Source organism: Mytilus californianus, unplaced genomic scaffold (genome assembly GCF_021869535.1).
Source record: "Mytilus californianus isolate M0D057914Y unplaced genomic scaffold, xbMytCali1.0.p SCAF_14, whole genome shotgun sequence".
Lineage (NCBI taxonomy): Eukaryota > Metazoa > Mollusca > Bivalvia > Mytilida > Mytilidae > Mytilus > Mytilus californianus.
This window is the reverse complement of record NW_026262626.1, coordinates 19,190,245-19,214,789: the sequence shown is the minus strand read 5'-3', so window position 1 is coordinate 19,214,789 and position 24,545 is coordinate 19,190,245. Positions and strand designations below refer to the sequence as shown.

General features: G+C 32.1%; 1 protein-coding gene and 1 long non-coding RNA gene across 2 annotated transcripts in view; both read right to left on the bottom strand.

Moving 5' to 3' along the window:
• Positions 1-233: 233 nt before the first annotated feature.
• Positions 234-24,545, bottom strand: part of LOC127724336 (uncharacterized) — a 147,859-nt gene continuing 123,547 nt past the window's right edge. The window contains exons 3-4 of the mRNA XM_052231273.1: positions 2,606-2,707; positions 234-392 (exon numbers count right to left, since the gene is read on the bottom strand). Of these exons, the coding sequence (XP_052087233.1) occupies positions 258-392; positions 2,606-2,707 (237 nt within the window). The 3' untranslated portion in view covers positions 234-257. The remainder of the gene's footprint in view (positions 393-2,605; positions 2,708-24,545) is intronic.
• Positions 6,979-9,444, bottom strand: LOC127724342 (uncharacterized). Its single transcript, XR_007992455.1, has 3 exons — positions 9,384-9,444; positions 8,376-8,477; positions 6,979-7,206 (listed from the first exon to the last, which is right to left on the bottom strand). It is a non-coding gene; the product is annotated as an uncharacterized LOC127724342 (long non-coding RNA).

Here is a 24,545-nt window from a genome sequence, read left to right as displayed (position 1 = left end):
CGTTTTTTGTTTGTTACCCCGATTTGTCTTCTTGGTGGATTAATGGGATTTGAACATCGATAAAATATTGTTGGTTAAATGTGCACATGATACACTTCTTCGTAGACAGGAGTTTCTGGGTTGTGCAATATAAGTGTTAAAAAACTATGAAATTTCCATGTCTAACCGCCAATTATAACCAAAAAAGGAAAACAAATAGCACATTGAACTATTCTAATAAAAACACAGACACATTTATAAACGATGTAGAGTTAAATTTAATTAAGTTTGTATGTGGTCCATCCAGCCTTGTTACAAGTATGGGCTAACAATTTACTGATAGCGGTCAGTTCATCATGTGACATGGTACTGTATGTCATAGTTGTGTCGTCTACCATGGTAATAAGTTTCGTCTGAAATTAATGCATGAATTGTGTATTAAGGATGTTCGCTCCTCTGTTTCAAAAATAAAAAGCTGTAAGAAAAACTGATATGAATTGATAGTATATAACTAATGGAACTTATTTAGTATGGTAAGTAGAAAGAAGACAGGTTCGTGTCCTTGCTTTTGAGATATAAACAATTGAAAATTTGGTGGGAAATGATTCTCGCATACATTTAAAATTGGGCCCTTTTTCTTTGGTCAAAAACTATGAAAAAATAACTTGGATTTTATAAGATTTTCAAAAATGTTTTTTTAAACTATATGTGATACAATTGTGAAAAGAAAAGTAAGGGTTAGCGGGCAACTTTTTATTGGTACTACATTGATAAAACTAGAGAATTCCAATTATCTGCCAAAAAGTCAAAAAAATAAAAGAGTAATAAACATCCTTTACTTGTTAAAGGGATGCATAAACTATCATATTCGAAAATAAGTAAAGAGGGACCACATATTTAGTTATTGATTTTTTGAAATGATGATTTATCAGCGTGTCACATAAAGATTTTTCTACTATATAACTTAAACTTATAGAGTCAAGAAACCTGTAATAGTTTATACGACAATAGACCTTTTTCATATTACCGACTTTTGACTCCGGAGTTTATATTTTTTCGACAGGTTACTTAATCTGTGACCGGGTCGGTCAAGTAAGAGCAACGTAAAAAAGTAAAATCAAGCTTTTAATCGATACAATTTATGGGGGAAATTAACTGCTTTATATTTTCTTAACGCGATAAAATCATGAGAAAACAGAAATTTTCCCCTCAAATTGCACGGATTATGTGTTTGATTTTTCTCTTTTTGGTTGCTCTTACTTGACCGAGTACCAGGATGTCTAACCACAGAAAAGGTAACCTGTCGAAAAATTATATAATCCGGAGTCAAAAGTTGGTAATATGAAAATAGTCTATTGCCGATTTGATTGTGTTATTACACACTTTTAACACAAGTTGTTTCCCTTTGGTGATTGAAGATTGCTTCCAAAACCATTGAAGCTGTGCTGCTGCACATACAAAGCATGATAAGTTGATATATGTATAAATTTTATATATAGGTGTTTTAACCAATTTTCATTGAAAAACAACTATTGAAATCACAAAAAAAAAAATTAGATAAAATTATAAAAAAATATAAGATTTCAAGATATACAGATTACGCCCATATATATTTACTCTTTCGGCGTGATTTTCGTTGGCAATGGAAATGTATGGCTTTCTTAAGGGAAAGAACTCGTACAAATGAAACTCTAGTTAGAGGGTCAATTACGGAATAGATAAATAGATTTGTATTTAAAAGTATGACCATCGTCTATTCAATAATCTACTTGCCAATTACCGATTTGATTCTGTCATTACACACTTTAAACACAAATTGATTCCTTTTCCAATTGTAGCTGGTTCTATATCGGACATAATGGGCTTTTGTCCATGCAAAACATGAAAAGTTGAGGTGATAATTAGGCGTTTTATCCAACTTTTATTGAAAAATAACTACTGATATCAATATTTTTACACACATAACAGGTGCGGATCTAGGATTTTGAAAAAGGGGCCACCTGGCAAGCCAACGTTTTGAGTGATACTTGTAAAAAAAACACGGTCTATTAAGCTCTATACGGGGGCCGAGTCCCCTGTCCCGTCCTAAATCCGCTTCTGCATTACGCACATAATTTAATTTTCTTTCCTTTATCTCCTCATTTTCAATGAAAATGTATGTCTCTTCTAAGGGAGAAAAGTTAAAAAAACAAAACAAACTGGGTCTCCCATTAAAAGGTCAATTACAGCATTGGTTAATAGGTTATGCGTACATGTACTTCTAAAGGTTAAAAGCACTTATATGTTTTAAATATTTCCTTTCGACTAAAACAATTTCATTAATTGCAAATATGAAATATTATGAAAATATCATAGTTCGTTATGGTAAACTTCAAGCTTGTGTTCGAGAAGGTAGTTATATTACATAGTTAACACGAGCTGCTGATGAGGAGAAGGCCAACTTGAAGGATGTATCTATTCTTAAATACTTGAGGAGGTACAAAACCAAACCTTATATCAAAATAGCAAAATACATGCATAATGGAATTGAAACTTCTTCATAATTTCTTAATTTATCAACGGAGAATGTAAAAAAGGTCTTTTATAAATCGATAATTTGAAAATGGACTATTGCCAATAATCATACCTCAAGTAAATGAAGACCGTGAGTTGTATGTACATCAGCTGACTCTGTGCCAGCCATGGTGTAAAGATAACATTTATGATGTGTCATGGCGGCCATAATATGCTGTAAAATATATAAATTATAACATATAAATGTGGAAACAAGCTTTTTCTTTGGTATTCGTTATCTCATTTTTGTTGTTCATTTTGGGAATTCAAATGATTCGATATTATTTTAATTGTTATACGAGATTACAATTCAGGCAACTATACATCTGTTATAACCGCTTATTTTTTTTAATCATATTTTTAATTTCTTCAAATATGTCGACTGCGATGTCAATGTTGAATTCAAACCATTCTGCTTCTGTCATGTACTATTTAACAGATCAAAGATTTAACATGCAATACAGTTTTGTACAACATACTTTTAGTCTAGGAAATATGATTTACAGTATTTATTAGTTATATTTTGCTTTGGGTTAGCTGGGTTACTAAGAGTACTCTTAGGACGGTACGTTGTGTCTTTAGTCTGTGTAAGTTATATTGTATGCTTTGTGTTGATCTGGTGAGCCAAGCCTTTATCAACTGACTTTGTTCAGCTTTTTATTATGTTGTGCATTTACACCACTGTCCAGTTTAGGGTAGGATTGTGTTCTCAGTTACATGTTTAGCACTGCAACATTCTGTATGTGCCTGCCAGGAACTTGTTATTCAGTGGTTTCCATTGGTAATTATCAGTCCTATTTGTTTTTCCTTTATTGTTTTGTACATAAATAAGGCCGTTGATTTTCTCGTTTAGATTGTTTTACACTTTGTCATGCCGGGGCCTTTTATAGTTTCCTTTTCGGAATTGGATTTGCTCATTGTTGCAGGCCGTGGTCTCCTATAGTTGCGTACATCTACATCATTTGGTCTTTGGTCAAAAGTTGTGTTATTGGCAATCAAACCACATAAAAAAAGCGAGGCTCGTCGAAACTTTATTTCCTGTTTCGTAGTAAGTACTAACAAAAAAAATCGTATTTTTGGACAATGTAATTATTATTTTATCCTGCAATTTAACCTTGACGCTTAACTGTTTTTAGTCGTTGTGTATGAATTGCATGGTTAGATAAACACCCATTGCTTAAAGGAGGACCTCGAAAGAAGATCCAAAAATAAATTGTGTTGGTAACCGATCTAATTAAAATATAGATCTCTGATTTCGTTATACGCAAGTTACGATAGACCGGTATTTTAAATAGATTGGTTATTAACTGATTTTTGTTGTACATTTTACCGTTTGTTAAGATCAAAAACAGGATACCAGTAGACGCGTTTTGTATACTATAAAGAGAAAACAAAAAGTTGTATTTCTATGCCTGAGGTTTGTATAATTACAGTTGGTTGATTGCAGGATAAGAAACAAATATGTCCTAATGTTTGTTAGCACATTCTTTCAAACATTAGATTTGGTTGTTCTATATTCATATCTTGATCGTGAACAAGATAACCTTTTCTTGCTTATAAGTTCTATTTACACTGTTACTTTTAAGCCGAGTTGCGACGTATTTGGTCTATAAAATGACACATGCTGCCCGCAAAATCCGGAAATTAACATTTCGGGTTCCGTAGAACCGAAACAATTGAAGAGCTATAAGACCCACAATAACCTTTAAAAAAGCCAAATCCATCTAAGGCCAACTTTGCCTGAGGGATTTTAAACCTTAGTTTCTTTATAATTTCTAAATTTATAAACGGACAACTTAGCAAGGATTATAATAAATCATGTCAGTACCAAACTAGCTAACATCTTGTTGCATTTTAAAACAATTACAGTTTTGTTATATCCAAATATGAATATTATCATTAAATCGGACCAGTCCTATATATCATTACTAACCCTCCCCCTAACCTGGGACAGTAGTGTAACAGTTAAATATAAGAACAAACTATACAAATCTGTTGAAAAAGGCTTAACTCATCAGATGGATACAAATAAAAATACATCTAACAAAACAGAGAGTGGACTTGGATGAGTACTTATACATCCCAACATTAAACAGAAACTAAGTACAGATCTGAGAGTACTCGCAGTTACTGACAGCTGGCTCAAAGCCAATAACAACTAATGAAAAACAATCATACATCTAAGACTAGAATATCAATCAGTACACATACAACATCCAATGGATTTAGTGTAAAGGTGTAATACCACCATTGATTTTCCCCTATTAGTCTTTGTTAAATTTGCACTTTTCAAAAAATTGTGCAGAATTTATCTTTGTTTCAAATAAAGAAATACTTGGCATGAATAAAGGTTTATCCTGTCCAGTACTATAGAAAAAATTTCACATAACATTTCATTGCATATAAGAAAATAACCATCACTGGAAGTTAACCAATCAAATGTTCCCCCTTTTTTAACCTGTGTACAAGCTTTAGTAACCATGTAACCTCAAGTTTCCAAAATATTCTATAGAAACCCCAAATAAAAAAAAATGGTGCTTTGAAATACCCAAGATATATGTTTATGACCCAGAAATGTTTTACTGCAATGAAATGTAGGATCAAATACCTACAACTGTCAAGTTCAAGGGAATATTTTTTTCGACCTATTTTCGTATGCAACCGGATGTGACGCACTGTGATTTGGTGGTATTACACCTAAAGAAGACTTTTTTGTTAAATAAACTGAATGTGACTTTTTTCCTTTGTAATACTGGTTATTTCAAGCATTCCTGTCAAGTTCTGTCATAATAAGTTCAATAGTTTGAGAAAAAACTAGTATAATGTAAGACGACATCTACAGTGTTTCGAGCAAAATTTCTTCGAAAAATCCAAACCAAGCCGCATCATGATAGAATATAGTGTGGACCAATAAATGATCAAATATTTATCTCATCTGCCTACAAACAGTTGAATATGATACAAAAGATGACTTTAAGATGATAAATACTACTAATGGACCTCTTTGTCTTCCTAATAAGGTCTCTTTTGGTCCATTTATACCTCTTATTTCCTCAAAATTTCTACTTTTTAGGGTAACTTTCACTCATTTATGATAGAAATGTTATAATAAATGATTAATTGAAGTATTCAAGCTGAATGAACTATCCGTATAAAAGTTTACTGTCTCCAATGAGGTTTCAATAAGTCCTTACGTAGAACTTAAATTTACGCCGTGTTCCAGAGAGGGACATACAAAGCTTCTCTTTTGGTGAATAATTTGTTGTTACTGCTTTAAAAATAATTTCATTTACTTAAAACTATATAGTTTTTAAAGTATTTCTTAGGAAAAATTTTCTAGTATAGCAGAATATAAGAAATAAGGAGAAAAAGCTCCCCAAAACTCTAAGTATGGCTTGTTCTGTCAACTAATATTCATAGTGAAGTCCTATTTCAAGCAAATTTTCTCATAAAATGTGTTTTGGAGACTCAATCCACTCAGAATATTTCATTATTTGTAATATTTCACTTAAATAGCAAGAAATTTTAACACATGAAAGTACTCACAAGGTCAAAGGTGCATTTACAGCTTTCCATATTAGGTGAAATACCACCATTGATTTTCCCCTATTAGTCTTTGTTAAATTTGCACTTTTCAAAAAATTGTGCAGAATTTATCTTTGTTTCAAATAAAGAAATACTTGGCATGAGTAAAGTTTTATCCTGTCCAGTAATATAGAAAAAATTTCACATAACATTTCATTGCATATAAGAAAATAACCATCACTGGAAGTTAACCAATCAAATGTTCCCCCTTTTTTAACCTGTGTACAAGCTTTAGTAACCATGTAACCTCAAGTTTCCAAAATATTCTATAGAAACCCAAAATTAAAAAACATTGGTGCTTTGAAATACCCAAGATATATGTTTATGACCCAGAAATGTTTTACTGCAATGAAATGTAGGATCAAATACCTACAACTGTCAAATTCAAGGGAATATTTTTTTTTCGACCTATTTTCGTATGCAACCGGATGTGACGCACTGTAATTTGGTGGTATTACACCTAAAGACGTCAGAAACAGCCAAAAACAAAACTGACCTTGTGCAAAACAAACCATCATTTTAGTAAATGAGAGTAGTAGACAGACTGCTTCATCTGATGTTCAGAAAATAGTGAAGATACAAAGGAGGCAATTATTAGTACAAAAAATGCAGACAACACAATTGTCATAAGACAAAACGACGGAAAGACAAACAGCAATAACACATCAGTACATGAAAAACAAGCAAAGGTGCATTTTTTCTTTGAAACTATTGTTGGCTTTTGGCAGTTGCGATGTCAATTTCCTACACGCTTGTCCAGTCACAGAACCCACTTCTGACGGAGACGGAGAACAGAAATCATTTTGTTAAATGTAAGAATAAAACATTGTTTTCATCTTTATTTACCTGCATTACAGTTATTGATGTACCTTACGGTCATCATTATAGTTAGTGATGGATCTTACGACCTTCAAATCATTGCAAGACGAAAAAATAACGCACCGTAAAGTACTTTTAATTTAGTTTGAATGTGGTCATTCCGCTCTTGTTGCAACTTCTGGCAAATAATTTACTTGCGGCTGTGACTTCATCATGCGACATGGAGCTGTATGTCATAGAACTGTCATCTACCATAGTAATAAGTTTTGTCTGAAAAAAATCAAAGTCATACTAGTTTAATTCTCGATCAATGTGTACGCGTGTTACTTTAAAAAAAAGGCTTATTACCATACTATAGGCCAACTATAAATTAAACTTGTGCTTTTTTTTTAAAAGGAGACGTGGTATGATTGTCAAGGACACAAATTTCTCCCTGAGAATAAAAGAAACATCCACCATACCGTATAGTAAGCTATAAAATGCCTCAACATGACAAAATGTTAAATCATTTGCGAGCTGTATTAGTTGAGATTATTCTACATTTTTTGATAAACGGCACTTTGAAGAAAATTCTAAATTTTCGTTATACTTATATTTTTAAATGGCCGATATTTGTTCTTGTTGAAAATTTGAATAATGATCTTAAGGCGAATTAATTGGTAATTTGTAAAATTACTATTCAAATGGGGTTTTAATGAACTGGACTGGTGTGGGAGAATATTGATCTGTGCATTATAGAAAAGATAAAACATGTATAATGATAAAATTGAATTGGAAATGCCTAAAAGGTTAAATCACAAAAATACTGAACTCCGAGGAAAATTCAAAACGGAAAGTTCCTAATCAAATGGCAAAATCAAAAGCACAAACACATCAAACGAATGGACAACAACTGTCATATTCCTGACTTGGTACAGGCATTTTCTTATGTAGAAAATGGTGGACTGAACCTGGTTTTATAGCGCTAAACCTCTCACTTGTACGACAGTCGCATCAAATTCCATTATATTGACAACGATGCGTGAATAAAACAAAAAGACATAAAAGGTAAAAATGTCAAAACGGAGTTCATTTTCCTCTAATTTTTTAATGTTAAGGTACGAACGCATAACATGGTTGTGTACATTAACATTTGATATTTAAAGTTTATCATATAATGCTTATTTGGTTATACTATTATTTACACATGACAAATTCATAAATTAAAATATATATGTTCATGATGTTAACGATATAAATATTATATGAAATCATTTAGAAAATTCATTTTTAAAATTACATATATGTAATCTGATCCTTATGAATCAAATAAAATGGAGGCATGTGTGGGTGTCTACATTTATGAATGTTAAATTCTTTCTATCTGAACAGATCTGTAGGTATACATTATTTACAGTTCCGAGTAAAACGTCTTAGATTCATGATGGATAACAACTTACCTCAAGTAAATGAAGACCATGAGATGTATGAACATCAGTTGATTCAGTACCCATCAATGTGTAGATATAACATTTATGATGTGTCATTGCAACCATAAGATGCTGTAAAATATTTAATTGAATATAGTGGTTATTTGCATGCTGAAGCTAGGTCTAAACTTTGATCTCGCATTGACTGGTAATAACACAATCGGTACCGATTTTACTGCAGCAGATACGCATTTTGACAATTAATGTCACTTCAGTAATGCTCAAGGCAAACCTGTATACTAAGGCAGATACTGTTTCGGAATAAAATAATTCATGGAACTTTACTGTTGAGTTTGCATGTGTTAAGGATCCAAATTACCATACAAAAACTATTTGTTTGTAAAAATATCAAATAACGAAGCTTTTGTGAAACCAAATGGAGATATAAGGGTATACATCTTAATGTGTCAACAACGCAACAACTCAAACAAAGTAAAAAGTGGTCATTATATGAATCTCATTTGTAGAGACTGGTGTATATATGAATTTTAAGATTCTATTCGCCCAGGGTATAAAAAACTATGAATGCATTTAATAGAGACTAATATTTAATATAAGACAAACGCCAGATTCCTTAATGTATAAAAAAAGCATATTTAGTCTTGTACGGTACTATATTTTTGACAAGACGAAATTCTTTCTATATCGTTTGGTATAGATCACCCATACCATCTCAAATTCACATAAATACAAAGAACATGGAACCGTCAGTAAAGGAATGGTCTTGGTCGGTAATAAAATGCCATGAAATTACATTTTGATAACTGATTGATTTACTTTGAATTCACAAAAAAACATTTCGAAATGAGATTATATTGCCGAAAATTATTATTTTTATCTTCTTATTTTCCATTATAGATATACAAAATTAATCCAATAAAATATATGCAAATCAAATATATATACGTCTATGTAACAATAGCATTTTGGATTACGAAACATGGTATTTTATGTTGAGTCGAAATAATGTCAACTTACTGTGAGAGGATCATATTTGAACCTGAATGAATCAGTTTCTGCTGGTTCCTTTGTAGGATGGGTTCCATGTGTGCGATGATTGTGCGTAGCTTGGTGTTTTGTACTTGAGGGAGCCGTTGTTGTTGTTGCAATGGTCTGAAATTTAGATGTACAAAAAACAATTCATTATATGAAATAACATTATAATGATAAGTATACACCAAAGCTACTGTTCGTTAATAGACTTGACGTCGTTGTGTTGCTTTAAATCATATAGTAGAATTTATAACTTAAATAATTAAATGTTTCGATACTACTCGTCTTTCGTTGCATGTGGCATTCAATTATTACATATTTTCTGTTCGAACTTTTATTCGATTGTCACTGGTGGGTCTTTTGAAGACAAAACGCGCGTCTGGCGTAAAAACATTTTAATCCTTGTATCTATGATGAGTTTATTCATAAACTGTGAAATAATTGCAATAGATATTCGAACGTATTTCATTTACATTCAACACAATATATTTTGCTATTTCATAGTATTTCAATTCTTACAAGAGGTAAATCGCCACTCCCGTGCAAAGCGTAACATTTTTAATTTAAAGTTTGTGACTTTTGTCAGTTCAAAATGGACCTACTGATTCCATTTGTACATAAAGATTTTTGTCACAAATGAACTAGTATACATAAGTATAAGTCTGTTCATAGCATATCTACTTCGTCGTTGGAACCAAAACTGTTCTGTGTAGGCAAATTATTGCTTACAACGGCAGTACAATTTACAAACGCATTCTAAACTTTTTAAAATTGTTTATTTAAAATTACCAAACATATCCCTTACTTACCTGGCTAACAATCAAGCAAAGTAGCAAAGTAAACATCATTTTGAGCAACTGTTGTACTGCAGTGACTTGAAAGGCAATTTATTTTATTTTAAAAAGACTGATATTTATACCGATAAATTTACACTAAGTATATAGGGTGAAAGGTTTCACAGTACTGACCTGGTAGATAAACTTTAAAATAGTATCAAAATGTGAGTGCTAGTGAGTGTCAAGACGTGCGTTAGTTTGTATTTCACATGTATACACTTGTTTACTTCGTAGGACGGTTCATAGGTACATCGCCTTAGTTGTTCTAAGTCCAAGTCTGGATGATCATCAGCAAGCTAGGAAAAAAAATAACAAATAATGAATTTTCTGTGTCTTTTCAAAACAAATCAATTCACGGTAAACACATGTCGAGTTATTAGTCAAGAGTTAATATGTTTTACATGACGTTCTGAAAATTGGGAAATATTCGCTGCTGTACTTTAAAGCCCTATACATGAATCAAAGGACAATTTAAAAGATAATCAGTATTAGCACATACTCACAACTTCTCGTCCAATCAATTTGTTACAATTTGCCTTCTAATTTTCAAAGTACTTACTTTTTCCGTGTACTAAGTAACTACGCATGAATAACCACAAGGGTAAGATTTCATTGTATCGTAATCAAGATATTAAAACAAAAAATTGCCACTGGCTATTTTGAAATAAAATGCTGTGCTCCAAATTAAATTTAATAGTTGGTAATATAGTTTGCACATTTATTTTTAAATATCCTGCTATTAAAATCTTTGGATCTAAAAAATGTTTTTGACGATTGCAAGTTTCTTTCATTTAAATAAAGAGAAACAAATATGGTTCTTTATACCTTGATTAGAGTACAACGCCATCTTAAAACTGTGATAATTTATCATCCATACAATTACTTTGTACACAAAAAAGTGTGTATACTATGTAACCTTGTGAAGGGAAATTAAGGCAACTTGATCTATTTCGTCATGAATTTATTGATTGATTGATTATTGGTTGATTAATGTCCAGTGGCAAATAGTTCATGCATGTTCAGGACGATGTCATGAATTAAAAAACCGTAATAATGTCTGAAGAGAATGTGCCACCTATATATATATATATATATATATATATATATATAAACAAGTCTAAATTGAAAACAACGTTCAAACCTATGATTGCGTTGGATAAAAACCGCAATTTTTTATACGTGTGCATGTAAAACAAATTTCTTGTTAAAGGGGTCTAAATACAGCACAAACAACATTTTCCAAAAGACCAAAAAAGTGAAAAAGTATATTTTAACAAAACGCATTTGACTAACAGGTCGAACAACGGATGTTCTTAAACCCTGCTGACTGCCATTGGCGATTGCCAAATAAATTGATCACAGATGTAACAAAATGATCTTAATAGTAATTTAATACAAAACAGAAAAAAAAAATAAACTTGTGGAAAAGATGGTATACCACAACTATGAGGTGCAAAAATTTGTACACCATATCCGGATTTCGACAATTAATGTCTCTGCAGTGATGTTAGGGATCGAAACGGTATTTGGAAGGCCATATAATTTACCTCAATTTAGGATAGACTCTTGAATTTTAAAGAGTCGAAATAGGATGAACGGATCATATAAACCCGAAGGAAAATATAATACAAGCCCAAACGAAAAAATATAAACAAGTCTAAATTGAAAACAACGTTCAAACCTATATATATATATACATGTTCTGATACATCTTTTAGTTTTTACTTTGAAATAAATAAACCCTAGTATCTTTGATATATTGGTAGTTGCTTTTTAATGACTATCCGCTAGACTATCTATGGGGACATACCAGGGGCGGACCCAGCCATTTTTAAAAGGGGGGTTCCAACCCAGGATAAGGGGGGGGGGGGATTCAACCATATGTCTCCATTCAAAAGCATTGATCGTCCAAAAATGGGGTTTTCCAACAATCGACCTCTCCCCCCCTGGATCCGCCACTGCATACTATCTATATGTTTCAAATTTATTATAGCTTTAGTTTTACTGTGAAATTGAAAAATGTTTTCAAGACATGTAAAGCTTCCACTGCAATTTAATTATTGCCTGCTTTTGGTCAATTTATGTTGTCATCTTACCATGTAAGGAAGTACATGTATAGTAAAACACCGCTTTATACCAATAAATATACTTACACCAGCAGCTACCATCTTTTCATTCTGGAGTCAAAGGCCTTTTGAAATCACATATTTTACAATGATACTAGTGAGTAGATTTACAAAACTTCGTTAATGAGCTCCGTTTTACAAACACCTGTGATACAAGTAGTCAGCCAAAATAAACTATCAATAGATCAATTAAAAGGTTACTCGAGTTGTAAATATGTGCTAAATTGGATAGTCTATGAAAAGGTATATACTATGAATTAAAAGCTCAGGGCAAGCCCCTCGCTCTAAATTTCATATCATATACCTTTTCATAGACTAACCTAGACCTAAACACAAAATATCACCGTCGTTAGCAAAGCTTACTTTTCGTATGAATTACTAGGGGATCATAATTTAGATACCATACCGTATGAAATTGCTTTCGTTTCAAATTGTCGGAATCTTTAATTAAGAGATTTAATGATTATTTGATTAATTAATAGCTGTTGCTCGAAGAATATAAAGTAAATAGTGCGTGCATATTCATGACGCTGATATGTGAAAATTGCACTATTATAACCTGTTTTCGAAAGGCATTTGTGGCAACAAGGAGCTGGTTGACAAATCACTGTAACAAACAATCGGCGACCATTTTTTGTCTGAATTTCAATATCGTGGGATTATCAAGGAGGAAAAACGACTTTTAATGAACCTAGTCATAAAGAAACTCATCATAACAGGAATAACATTTTGTATGCCAGACGCGCGTTTCGTCTTAAAAGGACTCATCAGTGACGTTCGGATCATAAAAGATAAAAAAGCTAAATAAATTACGAAGGAGAAGACCACGACACGAGAGAAATGATTAAGCATTTATGTAGACCCCAATTTGTAAAAACAACCAATTGGACATTTTTGATCAGTTCCATCTATATACTATTATATTGAATGTATCTAATGAAAAAAATTGAATAAATTTTCTGTCAGTTTGCATACATACAATTATGCTTTAATTAGTCATCTATCAATCTAAAAAGTCGTATTTTTGATTTGATCTTTTAGTTTCGTTTAAATGTGTAGAAACACTGATTATCTTGTAAGTCGGTCAGGTCATATGTACTTCATATTTCCCCAAAAAAGTTAAATATGATTTATATTCTAGAATGGCTAATTTTTACTATAAAACACGTATACATAGACTTCCTTAAATAGCAAATCCTTTATTGTTTCCAAATCAATAAAGATATACTGCCTTTGAATTTTTGTCTTCCTGTACTATAATATGCCGACAGATTATCGGTATAGAGTAAGTTTAACTACGAAATCTTTGGTTAGAAATTCGGCAACCACACAGCGCGACTAAACGTGATCAAAGAAATGGTAAACAAACGTGCAAAAAACGTTTTAATCGATTTTGGAAGAAAAAAAAAATAATAATACACCAAATCATTTCACAATTGTTACGACAAAGTTTAATCAACTAATGAGAGCACTTGAACATATGAAAAAAATCATCATCACTTTATCATCTCAATTAGGTTTTGCTTGCTCCGGAATTATGTGTTGATTGTTTATCAAGAGATCAAGATCGGTATACCTCGAAACAAAAATCCAAATGTAAGTTAGCAGCCAAAGTTTTCGATCAACAATCAACGACTGAATATTCTTGATCAATAGAAAACCTGTACACAGACGACTTAGTTAACTAGTATATACGCAAACATTGGTTCAATAATTTCCTTACCATTATAATCACCATAAACTCGTTACATATGACATTGAAAAATCCATGACGAGTTCAATGCCGTTTTGGCAAAAATTTGATTTCCCTCATTCATAGCTATTATTCCTTTTCATGTTTGGGCTTTTCTTTCGGTCATTTGTGTTTTACTAGCTTTTCAAAGTTTATATTCAGGTTTTGATACTCAAATATTTTAGCTTGGAGCATCACTGAAGGGACATTGATTGCCAAAATGCGCATCTGGTATAGTAAAATTGATACCGTTAATATAAAAATAAGGAGATGAGGTATGATTGCCAAATGACAACTATCCACCAAAGTTCAAATAAAGTGGATGTAAGCAATTATAGGCAACCGTACGGCCTTCAGCAATAATAAAAACCCATACCGTATTGTCGGCTATAAAAGGCCCCGACATGAAAAATATGAAACAATTCAATTGAGAAAACTAACGGTCCTTATTTATAACAAAACAATTTACGAAAAACAAATATGACAGACATTAACCAACGACATCTACTGAACTAAAGGCTCCTGACTTGGGACAGGCACATAAAGAATGTGGTGGGGTTTAACATGTTTGTGAACTCTCAACCCTCCCCTAACCTGGGACAGTGGTGTAACAGTACAACATAAGAACAATGTTATTTTAGTATATAACATCCTTAATACTAGATTATGTACTAAAAACTTTTAAGTAATACTTTGATCAATCTAAAACAGAATGATAAGTTCATTCCACATTTCCATAATAAATGATACTGTAACAAATTATCATTCTCTAAAGTGTGTATAAATCAACATTTCTTAGTATAATCTGTCTAACAAGTTTCTCAAGTACCAGTGCTAGACGAGAAAGGTTCCAAAGTGCAGATCCGACTGACCTTTCTAACAATTTACAAGTACTACATGCAAAAGGCTCCAGAGTGCAGATCTCACAGATAAATTTGAATGGTTTATATACCTTATAGTTCCTGTAATCCTTAATCTTATACTTCGATCAATTATCAGGAATATATGTAAATCAATAATGATGGCTCGCTATCTATGAAACAAATCTTTGAATAGCATAATACGTGCCGTAACTTCTCCACTTCCATGAGATAGTGAATTGACTTATTGTGGGGTTCGCTTCGTTTTCTGTGACGACTTATTTGTAGACTGTTCTTTGTCTTGTCGATATTTTTCATGTTACTATAGTTGTTTTTATGCCCCATCTAGGGGCGTTATGTTTTTCGGTCTTTGCGTCCGTTCGTCCGTCCGTTCGTCCGTCTGTCCCACTTCAGGTTAAAGTTTTTGGTCAAGGTAGTTTTTGATGAAGTTGAAGTCCAATCAACTTGAAACTTAGTACACATGTTTCCTATGATATGATCTTTCAAATTTTAATGCCAAATTAGAGTTTTGACACCAATTTCACGGTCCACTGAACATAGAAAATGATAGTGCGAGTGGGGCATCCGTGTACTATGGACACATTCTTCATTTTCTTGTTATTTGTCCATTTGACATATGATATTTGATAGCCCTTTGGTATCCTGTACCTCTGTTTTATTTTTTTTAAAAACTAGTTGATTTATTCAAGTCAAGTGAAACACTGAGAGAATCAAATGGATTCCAAAACGTATCGAGAATGGTTGGAACTCCTGCTATGCATACTTTAATCAACATTGGAATTTAACTTACGCAAAGTAAAATAGTTCGCATTCATTTAGTTATCAACCAAGTTCCTCTTCTCTCCAACCTTTTTCGTATAAAGTGAACATTTTACAATAGCAGGTACACACAGGATCTAATGCTATCTCAAACTTTACATTCTGCTATACAGCTAATGTTCTCTAATTGAATAATCAAGGTTGGTATATCCCGTCTATATTGGAAGCCTATCACATGTTTATATAAGAGAGAGAGAGAGAGAGAGTCTTTTTGATATCTTTACTAATATTGAAAAATACAGTAAAACAGATGTCCTTAATTTTCCTATTGTGAATTTTCTATTCTTATTTATAAACATGTCGAATGCTTTAAAATGCTTTAAAATATTTTACTGAAAGCATGAAATAGGATACCGAAATGAAATATATGAAAAGTTACAGATGACCACGGAATTTATTAAATGTTAATCTTATCTTTTTTTACTTGTTTTTATATAGTATCAATATTAGAACTTATCGTTGGCATGCCATGGACAACACGTCGAGTGTTTCACGTGGAGCAGACGTTGCTTATTTTACAGAGCACTTGAGTATTCAATCTTTAGTTTTATGTTAAATTTTTATAGAAGCATGTAAGTTCTGGGTTGTTTTGTTTTGTTTTTTTTTTACTTGAATTAAAATATGTATAATATCTTTTATTTTAAATCACCTGGAATACATAAATCCTAAGCAGCTGACATCGGTCCCTGCTTTTATTTTACATAATTATCCAATTTGCCAGGTAAAATACAAATGGGTCAACCTTTAATTGTTAATATGGTTAAGACTGCTTGTTAATATGGTTGAGACCGTCTCTCAATGTGATGCAGACAATTCCTTCTCCGTTCATTCATACAAAGGTATATCAAAAGCGTATTTGGCATTTCAATTTTACTTTATCTTCATATTTTATTCCCAGTTATTATGATTGTGTTTATTAAATGATAGAACATTCAATACAAGTTTGTAGTGTCCTTATTATCAACATTCTAGAAGACAACCTCTGAGCTTATCGTCATCAACTTGTAAATGGAGCGGCTTGGACGTACTCAGCCTATATAAAACATGTAAAAGGCATCTAGTCGTTTCCAGACAATACTGTAATAAATATTTATTGGACAAATTTGAACAGAACTAAGATGGTTCAATACAGTTGTTTTAATGTATTTCGTTTTATTTATAGCCCTCTAAATGACATCCAGAGGTAACTAAGTGGTTTCCAATTATACAAAAGGCGTCATCCCTCATGTCAATTTAAAATTACATTGTAACACCGAGTTGGAAGCAGTTTTGAAAAAGTGGAATCTTCAATTTGTGCGTTTGGTTTAGGGTGTACTTCCCGTATAATTTGTGTTACATATGTTTCAATCATGTCCAATCGCATATTTTACATGCATTGTTCGTTGGATTTTTGTGTGAACTATACATTGTATTTAAGTAACGTCACAAGTTCTGAATTTTCTTAGACACTTTTAATGTGATTAATTTGCTATATGAGTGCATTGGGGCATTGGTGCACATCAGAGCTAGCTTGTAAACAGCCTTCTTTAGCACATTAGCATCGAAATTAGTGCACTAAATCACTGCTGTCCAAAGTACAAACATATGCTGAATTTTTAAAAATGAAGATATTAAAATGCAAATACCGTATCCGTCGAAGAGATGTTTTTAAGTTTTTCTGTTTTGTAATTTTTAGGGATGGGGCAAAACAAAATAAACACAATGCAAAATTGATCGGATTGCTATGTCTATCAGTTATTTTGTTGAACATGCACTTAACGTTCTTTCAAAAACAGACAAACGTCTTTCTCTATCCCAGTATGATAAGCTTTGACCAATAAGCTACTTTTAATCGAACATGCCTTCATCATACTACGTTAAAAGTAAAATAACAAAAATACAGAACTCCGAGGAAAATTCAAAACGGAAAGTCCGTAATCTAATGGCAAAATCAAAAGCTCAAACACATCAAACGAATGGAAAACAACTGTCATATTCCTGACTTGGTACAGGCATTTTCTTATGTAGAAAATAGTGGATTAAACCTGGTTTTATAGCTAGCTAAACCTCTCACTTGTATGACAGTCGTATAAAAGGTGATAAAAGATATCCGGTGCATTATTTAGTAAACGCGTAGATGCGCGTTTTGTATGCATAAAACAAATCGAGAGTGAAAAGGGCGTGGGGTGGGGACAAATAAAACTAAAACGTTGATAGGCAAAATCAAATACGAAGTTGTAGAACACGATCAAATTAAAAACATCACAAAGATAGTGCAAATCTTGTTAGACCATATATGTCATGTATGTCTGGGTGTAGAATAAATATGAATTTCGCTGTATCTGGCAAAACTTTTTGGGCATTTTGATCCTCAATGATCTTCAACTTCGAACTTTATTTGGCTTTATTTACTTTTTTATTCTATCGTCACAGATGGTGGGTCTTTTGTAGTCGAAACGCTCGTTCGGCGTAAAACTTTTTTAAGCCTGGTAAATCTGATTAGTATTTCGAAGGATTTTAAAAATGTTTAGCTAATAAGGTCGATATTGTATGTTGCATAGAATGATTCTACTCTATCAATGCATTCAATGATATTCAGGGATATGGAATGTCTTGTGTGCATTTGAATTATATCTGATTCTTCTAGGTTCATCTGCGTATCTAGTTCTGCACTTTGGTTTATTTGTATTGTTAATCGATTGCTTTTGGTTGTTTAATGTAAAAGAGGCGAAAAAATTGCAAAGTACAGACATTCAAACACATAAGTCGAAAATAAACTGACAACGCCATGGCTAAATATAGAAAAAGACCAAAAGACAAACAGTACTATACAAAAGTTAAACACAACTTAATTATTGAATTGATTGGTGTATTTCTTTTAAATGGGTCTCCACAAAAAAGAAAAATATAATCAGGATAGAAAACAAAGTCTCGACGTTTATATTTGTTATCAACTTCACATATATATCCTCAACTTTACATGTATCGTCAACTTCACATGTATCGTCAACTTCTCATCTTTCGTTAACTTCACATATATCGTAAACTTCACATCTATCGTCAACTTCACATGTATCGTAAACTTCTCATCTATCGTCAACTTCACATGTATCGTAATCTTCACATGTTTTGTCAACTTCACATGTATCGTCAACTTCACATACATTATCAACTTTATATACTGTATACAATGTCAACTTTTCATAATTTATTTAATCATCTTCACATACAAGTAGTAAACAATTGCATAACGTGATAAATATTGTAAGAATATATGTCACAACCTTTCACTTTCGCTTTGTGTGTTTTATCTACGAGTACTGGTTGACATACTATATCCTTTATATAGGTGAATGTTTAAATTTCAATGTTCTAAATCTGCTTGTTCTAAATCTGATTTTTTTTATCAAATTGTTGTGGTTGTGGGATGGAAGCAGATGTTGCACTGTAAACAACAGAATCACGTGGAACAACTACAAGGTGTCTTTAAGCTATGCAAAATTTGAAAATTATATTTCAACCTATGTCAATGAAAATGACACAATAGGTGTTTTTTTTTCTTCTAAACGAAACCTATTATAAAAAATATATTGTGAATATATGTACATGATGAATGCTAACTATCTACCAAACAAATGTACTCTAATTAAGGCGACAGTAGTTTACATTTTATGATTAAATCTCGTTAATTCATTACTAATGGTTTCATTTAGTTTTAAACACAAATTATGGCATGTTGTTTCTACAATTCTTTTTTTCTTCTTTTTATTTTTTTTTTTCATTCAATACAAAATAAAGAATCTCGGTTGTGTAATTACAGAAAGTATACTGTGTAGGCTTTGCCCTGTCAGCTTACTACATTTACCAAGGTTATGGCCTTTCATCATTTTTGAGAAAACACAAGATTCAATCTTTCTGGTCCAAAATTTCAAAAGTAATTGAGTTGTAATTGTCAATTACAGACAATTTTTCGCTATGTATTTCATTACTTTCAATAACTTGTAGTTAAAAAAAATGCTCAGTTACACGTCACATTCAATTACTTGAAAATTGTAATTAATTACGGTCAAGTACAACATTACATATTTCAATTACCCTATGTCTGACTGCATCATATACTATTTGAAAGTTCTGTACTGCTCGTCAAACATTCGTGAAATACAATTTTAGTTACATCAAAATCGAAGGTTCAAATCTCAGCATTATTGAATATTGCGTTTTCTTCATAATGAAACGATGTAAGAAAACAAATTGAAGGCCATTAAAAATAGTCACTTATCAAATGTACTTTAACCCGTTAATGACATCATTTTTAATAACCAATGGCTTATCCTAAAATAGCAGCGAACATTGTAAAAAAGACGTTAAACCAAATTATATGTCTGTCAACATCATTTATCGCCTCAACCAAAATAAATCCTTCATTTGGTGCCAAGTAAGCTGTTATTTTCATTAATTTACTATAATCACGCTTATTGCTAATTAAACAGCCAATCATGACAGCTCATACTGTTTCCGGAAATACCGCCATTTGCATACTCATCACAGATGCCAGGTTTTGAAGTTTGTGTGGCAGACGCGCGTTTCGTCCACAAATGACCCATCAGTGACGCTCAAATCAGAAATTCTAAAATGTCAAATACAGTTCAAAGTTGACGAGCATCGGGTGCAAAAAAATACTACAAGTAATTGTAAAATACAGCTAAGGTAATCTTTTCATGGGGAGAAAATACTTAGTATTTCGAACAATCCAAAGTTATGTAAACAGTTAGAAAGAAAGCTTATAAATTATGAATGAAAAGGGAGAATATTGCCAATGAGACAGCTATCCCCCCAGAGTCTAGATGACGTGAATTTAAGCTACTAAATGTCATCGCATAGCTTCAACAATCAGCAAAATCATACCTTATAGTCCGCTATAAAAGACCCTAATATGACAAAATGTTAAACAACAAATGAAAGTAACCAACGGCCTGGTCTGATTTATGACAAAACGATAAAAAAAAACCAAATAAGATAGATTTCAAACAATGACAATCACTGAATATCAGGCTCCTGACTTATGACCCGTACATATAGAATATTATGGGGTTTACATGTTTGTGCCCACTCAAACCTCCACTAACCTGGGACAGTGGTGTTACGGCATAACATAATAACAAACTGTGAAAATCAGTTGAAATTAGATTAATTTATATTATTAGCACAAAGTACAAAAAAACTAAAAGAAAGACAAAATAAACAAACATGTGATCCATATTAGGTTGAAGAAACTTATTCCTTAAAATGCCATAAGTTTAAAGATATAATACACGCGGGATTCCTGCTTTTAGTTGGGATTTACGGAGGGAAACTTTGGTATTTTATTATGTACTGTAACTTTTAGCAAGAATAAATCGTCCGACTTCTTTTATTATTTGATTTGTAATTTCATGGGATACATTCACAGAAATGAAAATCAGTGTATTTGTATAAAGTCAGCTAAAACATAAAAAGATAACCAAATGTTAGATGAAAAGTGAAATTTTGAATAAGAAAACTTCTCTTCTAGGTTCTTTCAACTCTATCGTGTATTGTTCGTGGTATAGATACACAAATTCTTCGACGACTAAACAAAGAAGTTACAATGCGTAACTTTTCTACTGAAACAGATTCTAACAAAACATAATGATTTTGATTTTTTTGTTTACTTAAACTTAGAAATAAATGTTGCAGAACCAAAATCTTTGCTGAAAGATATAGTTGAAAATGTACTTTTTCTTGTTGTAATGAGTTTAGACTGTGAATATATTCCACAAATCTGTTGATGATTTTGAATTTTTCACCATCTTTGAATAAAATTTCTCTAAGATTCGCCAAAATTTGAACTCAGACCACGTTCCAAGTTAATGGTATGTCTCTCTATTTTCCTGGCATATATAATTTCATTAGTGAACTAATCAGGTTGTCTTTTCTTTTAACTCTTTTAGTAACAATAGGTGCATATTTATCTAGAACTCCGTTAAATATGTCATACCACATATGAATACATGTATTTGGATGACTTCCATGTTCAATTTTATCAAAAGGTGCAAAAACTAAGTCGCTTAAAAATTTCTCATTATTTTTTAAGTTTCTGCAAGAAATAGTTGTTTGAACTTTTTTTTTAAATATACTGGATAATGATCACTTATCGAGAATTTAGCAACATGTAATTATAGTATCAAATCCTTATTGGTAACATAAACATGGTCAATTAAGGTACTAAAACCAGGAGTAATTCTTGTTGCTTCTTGTGTTATCTAGTTGAGATTTACATTTTAGAGGTTGTGTATTTGGTTTTAAAATAGCTGTATTAAAATTAACAACTAAAAAAATATCTGAATTATGATTGATAGCTATCGACAATTCGTTTTCAAATTCATCAATCCAATCAATTAATAAACTAGGATGGTTTTACACTAGTAATGTTTGGGGCCCTTTATAGCTTGCTGTTCGGTGTGAGCCAAGGCTCGGTGTTGAAGACCGTACTTTGACATATAATGGTTTACTTTTATAAATTTTGACTTGGATGGAGAGTTGTCTCATTGGCACTCATACCACATCTTCTTATATCTATAGGAGGTCTGTAAAATAATAAAATAATCCTAGTTTTTCCTGTCCAAAAAAAATTTCACAACCGTATTTATCGTGAGGGTGAGGGGAGGGGAGGAGAGGGGTCAGAGAACATTAAATTGTATTTGTTTTCGCCTAGCTTGTGTTTAAGTCTGTTGATTGACATAATTGTGTGAACATATTCTTATATCCTTGTTTAAAGAAAAGTCATTATCGTTTCCTTCAGATATTTCAGGTAAACAATATAACAATTATTTAATGCAAAAAAAAACATGCTATAACGAATACAATTAATCCCATGGAAAAGCAAAGTTTAAAATCAACACTTTTTAAACTTCTGGTTCGTTGAAATCATAAACAATACCAATACCGGGTCTGGACCTGCGTCGCTGCATGTAATTGATTGAGGTAACATGTATACTGGAGCATAACTGATCATTCCCCTTTACTGAAGCCAAGAAAACTTTCATGTTCCTTGTACAATGAGTGTTGTAAAATTTTAAACAATCGGCAAACAGGGAGTGGATACATCGGAGATGTAAAAACTTCTTACTCGTTACAACTCAACTTTATAAAGCTGCAGACGAAATGTTAATTCATTTCCTTCCATAGAAGCCACGAAAACTTAGAGGAAAGATTTGTTTTGAACAGACGGACGGACGTACGGACGGAGTTGAGAGGTTACTGGACCTGTTTCCGCCATCGGTGACGCAGGTAAAATTTATCTAAAGGCGATCATGTGCTTTCAAACACCGGGAATTAGTTCAAGTTGGTATGTTGAACATGAATAAAAAAGGTAAATAAGTTTGAAAAACGTGTTTTCACTGTACATAGCTTGCATAACCAAAATTCAGCAATAATGGAAAATTATTTATGATCTGAATTCGACAAAAATGACTATTTTTGACAGCTGTAAAAGCTTTAAAATTGTGCTGTTTCCAGAAAACTAAACATTAATTGTAGGTTAGGATGATGAAAAAAAAAGGCTTATGAAGCAAAACCAAAAAAGTTTAATATAGGCATATATTGTTGTCTCATTGGCACTCATACCACATCTTCTTATTTATATATATATTTTCATCCCAACAGAACAAGTTTGCTTTTACAACAAATTTTATCATTTTAGCGGATTTTTCAAAATTTGCAACTTTCTGTCAATATTGCGTAATTGACCTTTTAATTTGCGATTGGTTAGGAATTATTGTATTCTGTTCTTTCAGGTTCATAATTTTTTTTTATGAAAAAGAAGAAGGTATGATATGGACACTATGTCTGTCCATTTAATTCGAAAATCAATGATTATCATACATTTATCAAATAACATGCTGGAGATGTCATAAGATATTACTTGATCAAATATGTCAATTTTTACATGTTTATTACGTCTCAATGACATCAGATATTACATTTTTAGAATAAAAGTGTAAATATTATCAGCCTATATTCTTTTAAAGGTTCGAAGAATTCTACACCTTTTGCAATGTTACTTATCATATCTCCTCCTTGAATACTAAAAGAACCGGTATATGGCATTTTACCTAGTTCTTGAAAATTTAGGAATCTGTATATTTGACCTTTGACCCTGATATATCAGAAATTGACCGTACGACTTTTGGATGAGCAAACCAAAGTGCACAGATATTAAGCTTTCGAATTGTGTATTATATAGGTGTATGTTAGAAAGGTTCACTAATTCAAAGTTGTTAACTAAGACTCTTTGAAAAAAAATGCCACTCGCCTATTAGCGTATCAAATTTTCAGCGGTTCGCTGCATAAAGGAACATCAAGAGAGGCGAAAGATGCCAAAGAAACTTTCAAACTCATAAGTAGAAAATAAATTGACAACGCCATAGCAAAAAACGAAAATAAAACAAAAGACAAACGACAGTATACAAAACAAAAGTTTTTACATAGAAAACTAAAGAGTGAGCAACTCGAACCCCACCAAAAACCGGGTGATCTTAGGTGCTCCAGAAGGGTAAGCAGATCTTGATCCATATGTGACACCCGTCGTGTTACTCCTATAAAATATGTTAATACGTTATATCAAGTGATCAAGCATCACGCAATAGCGGGGTTGGTAAATGACTCTAAATTAACCTTTATACCATCGGTCATGTATTTTTTGTTTTTAAATCTGAAACTTAACCGAATGTGATATTTTGAAACTGAAACAACGT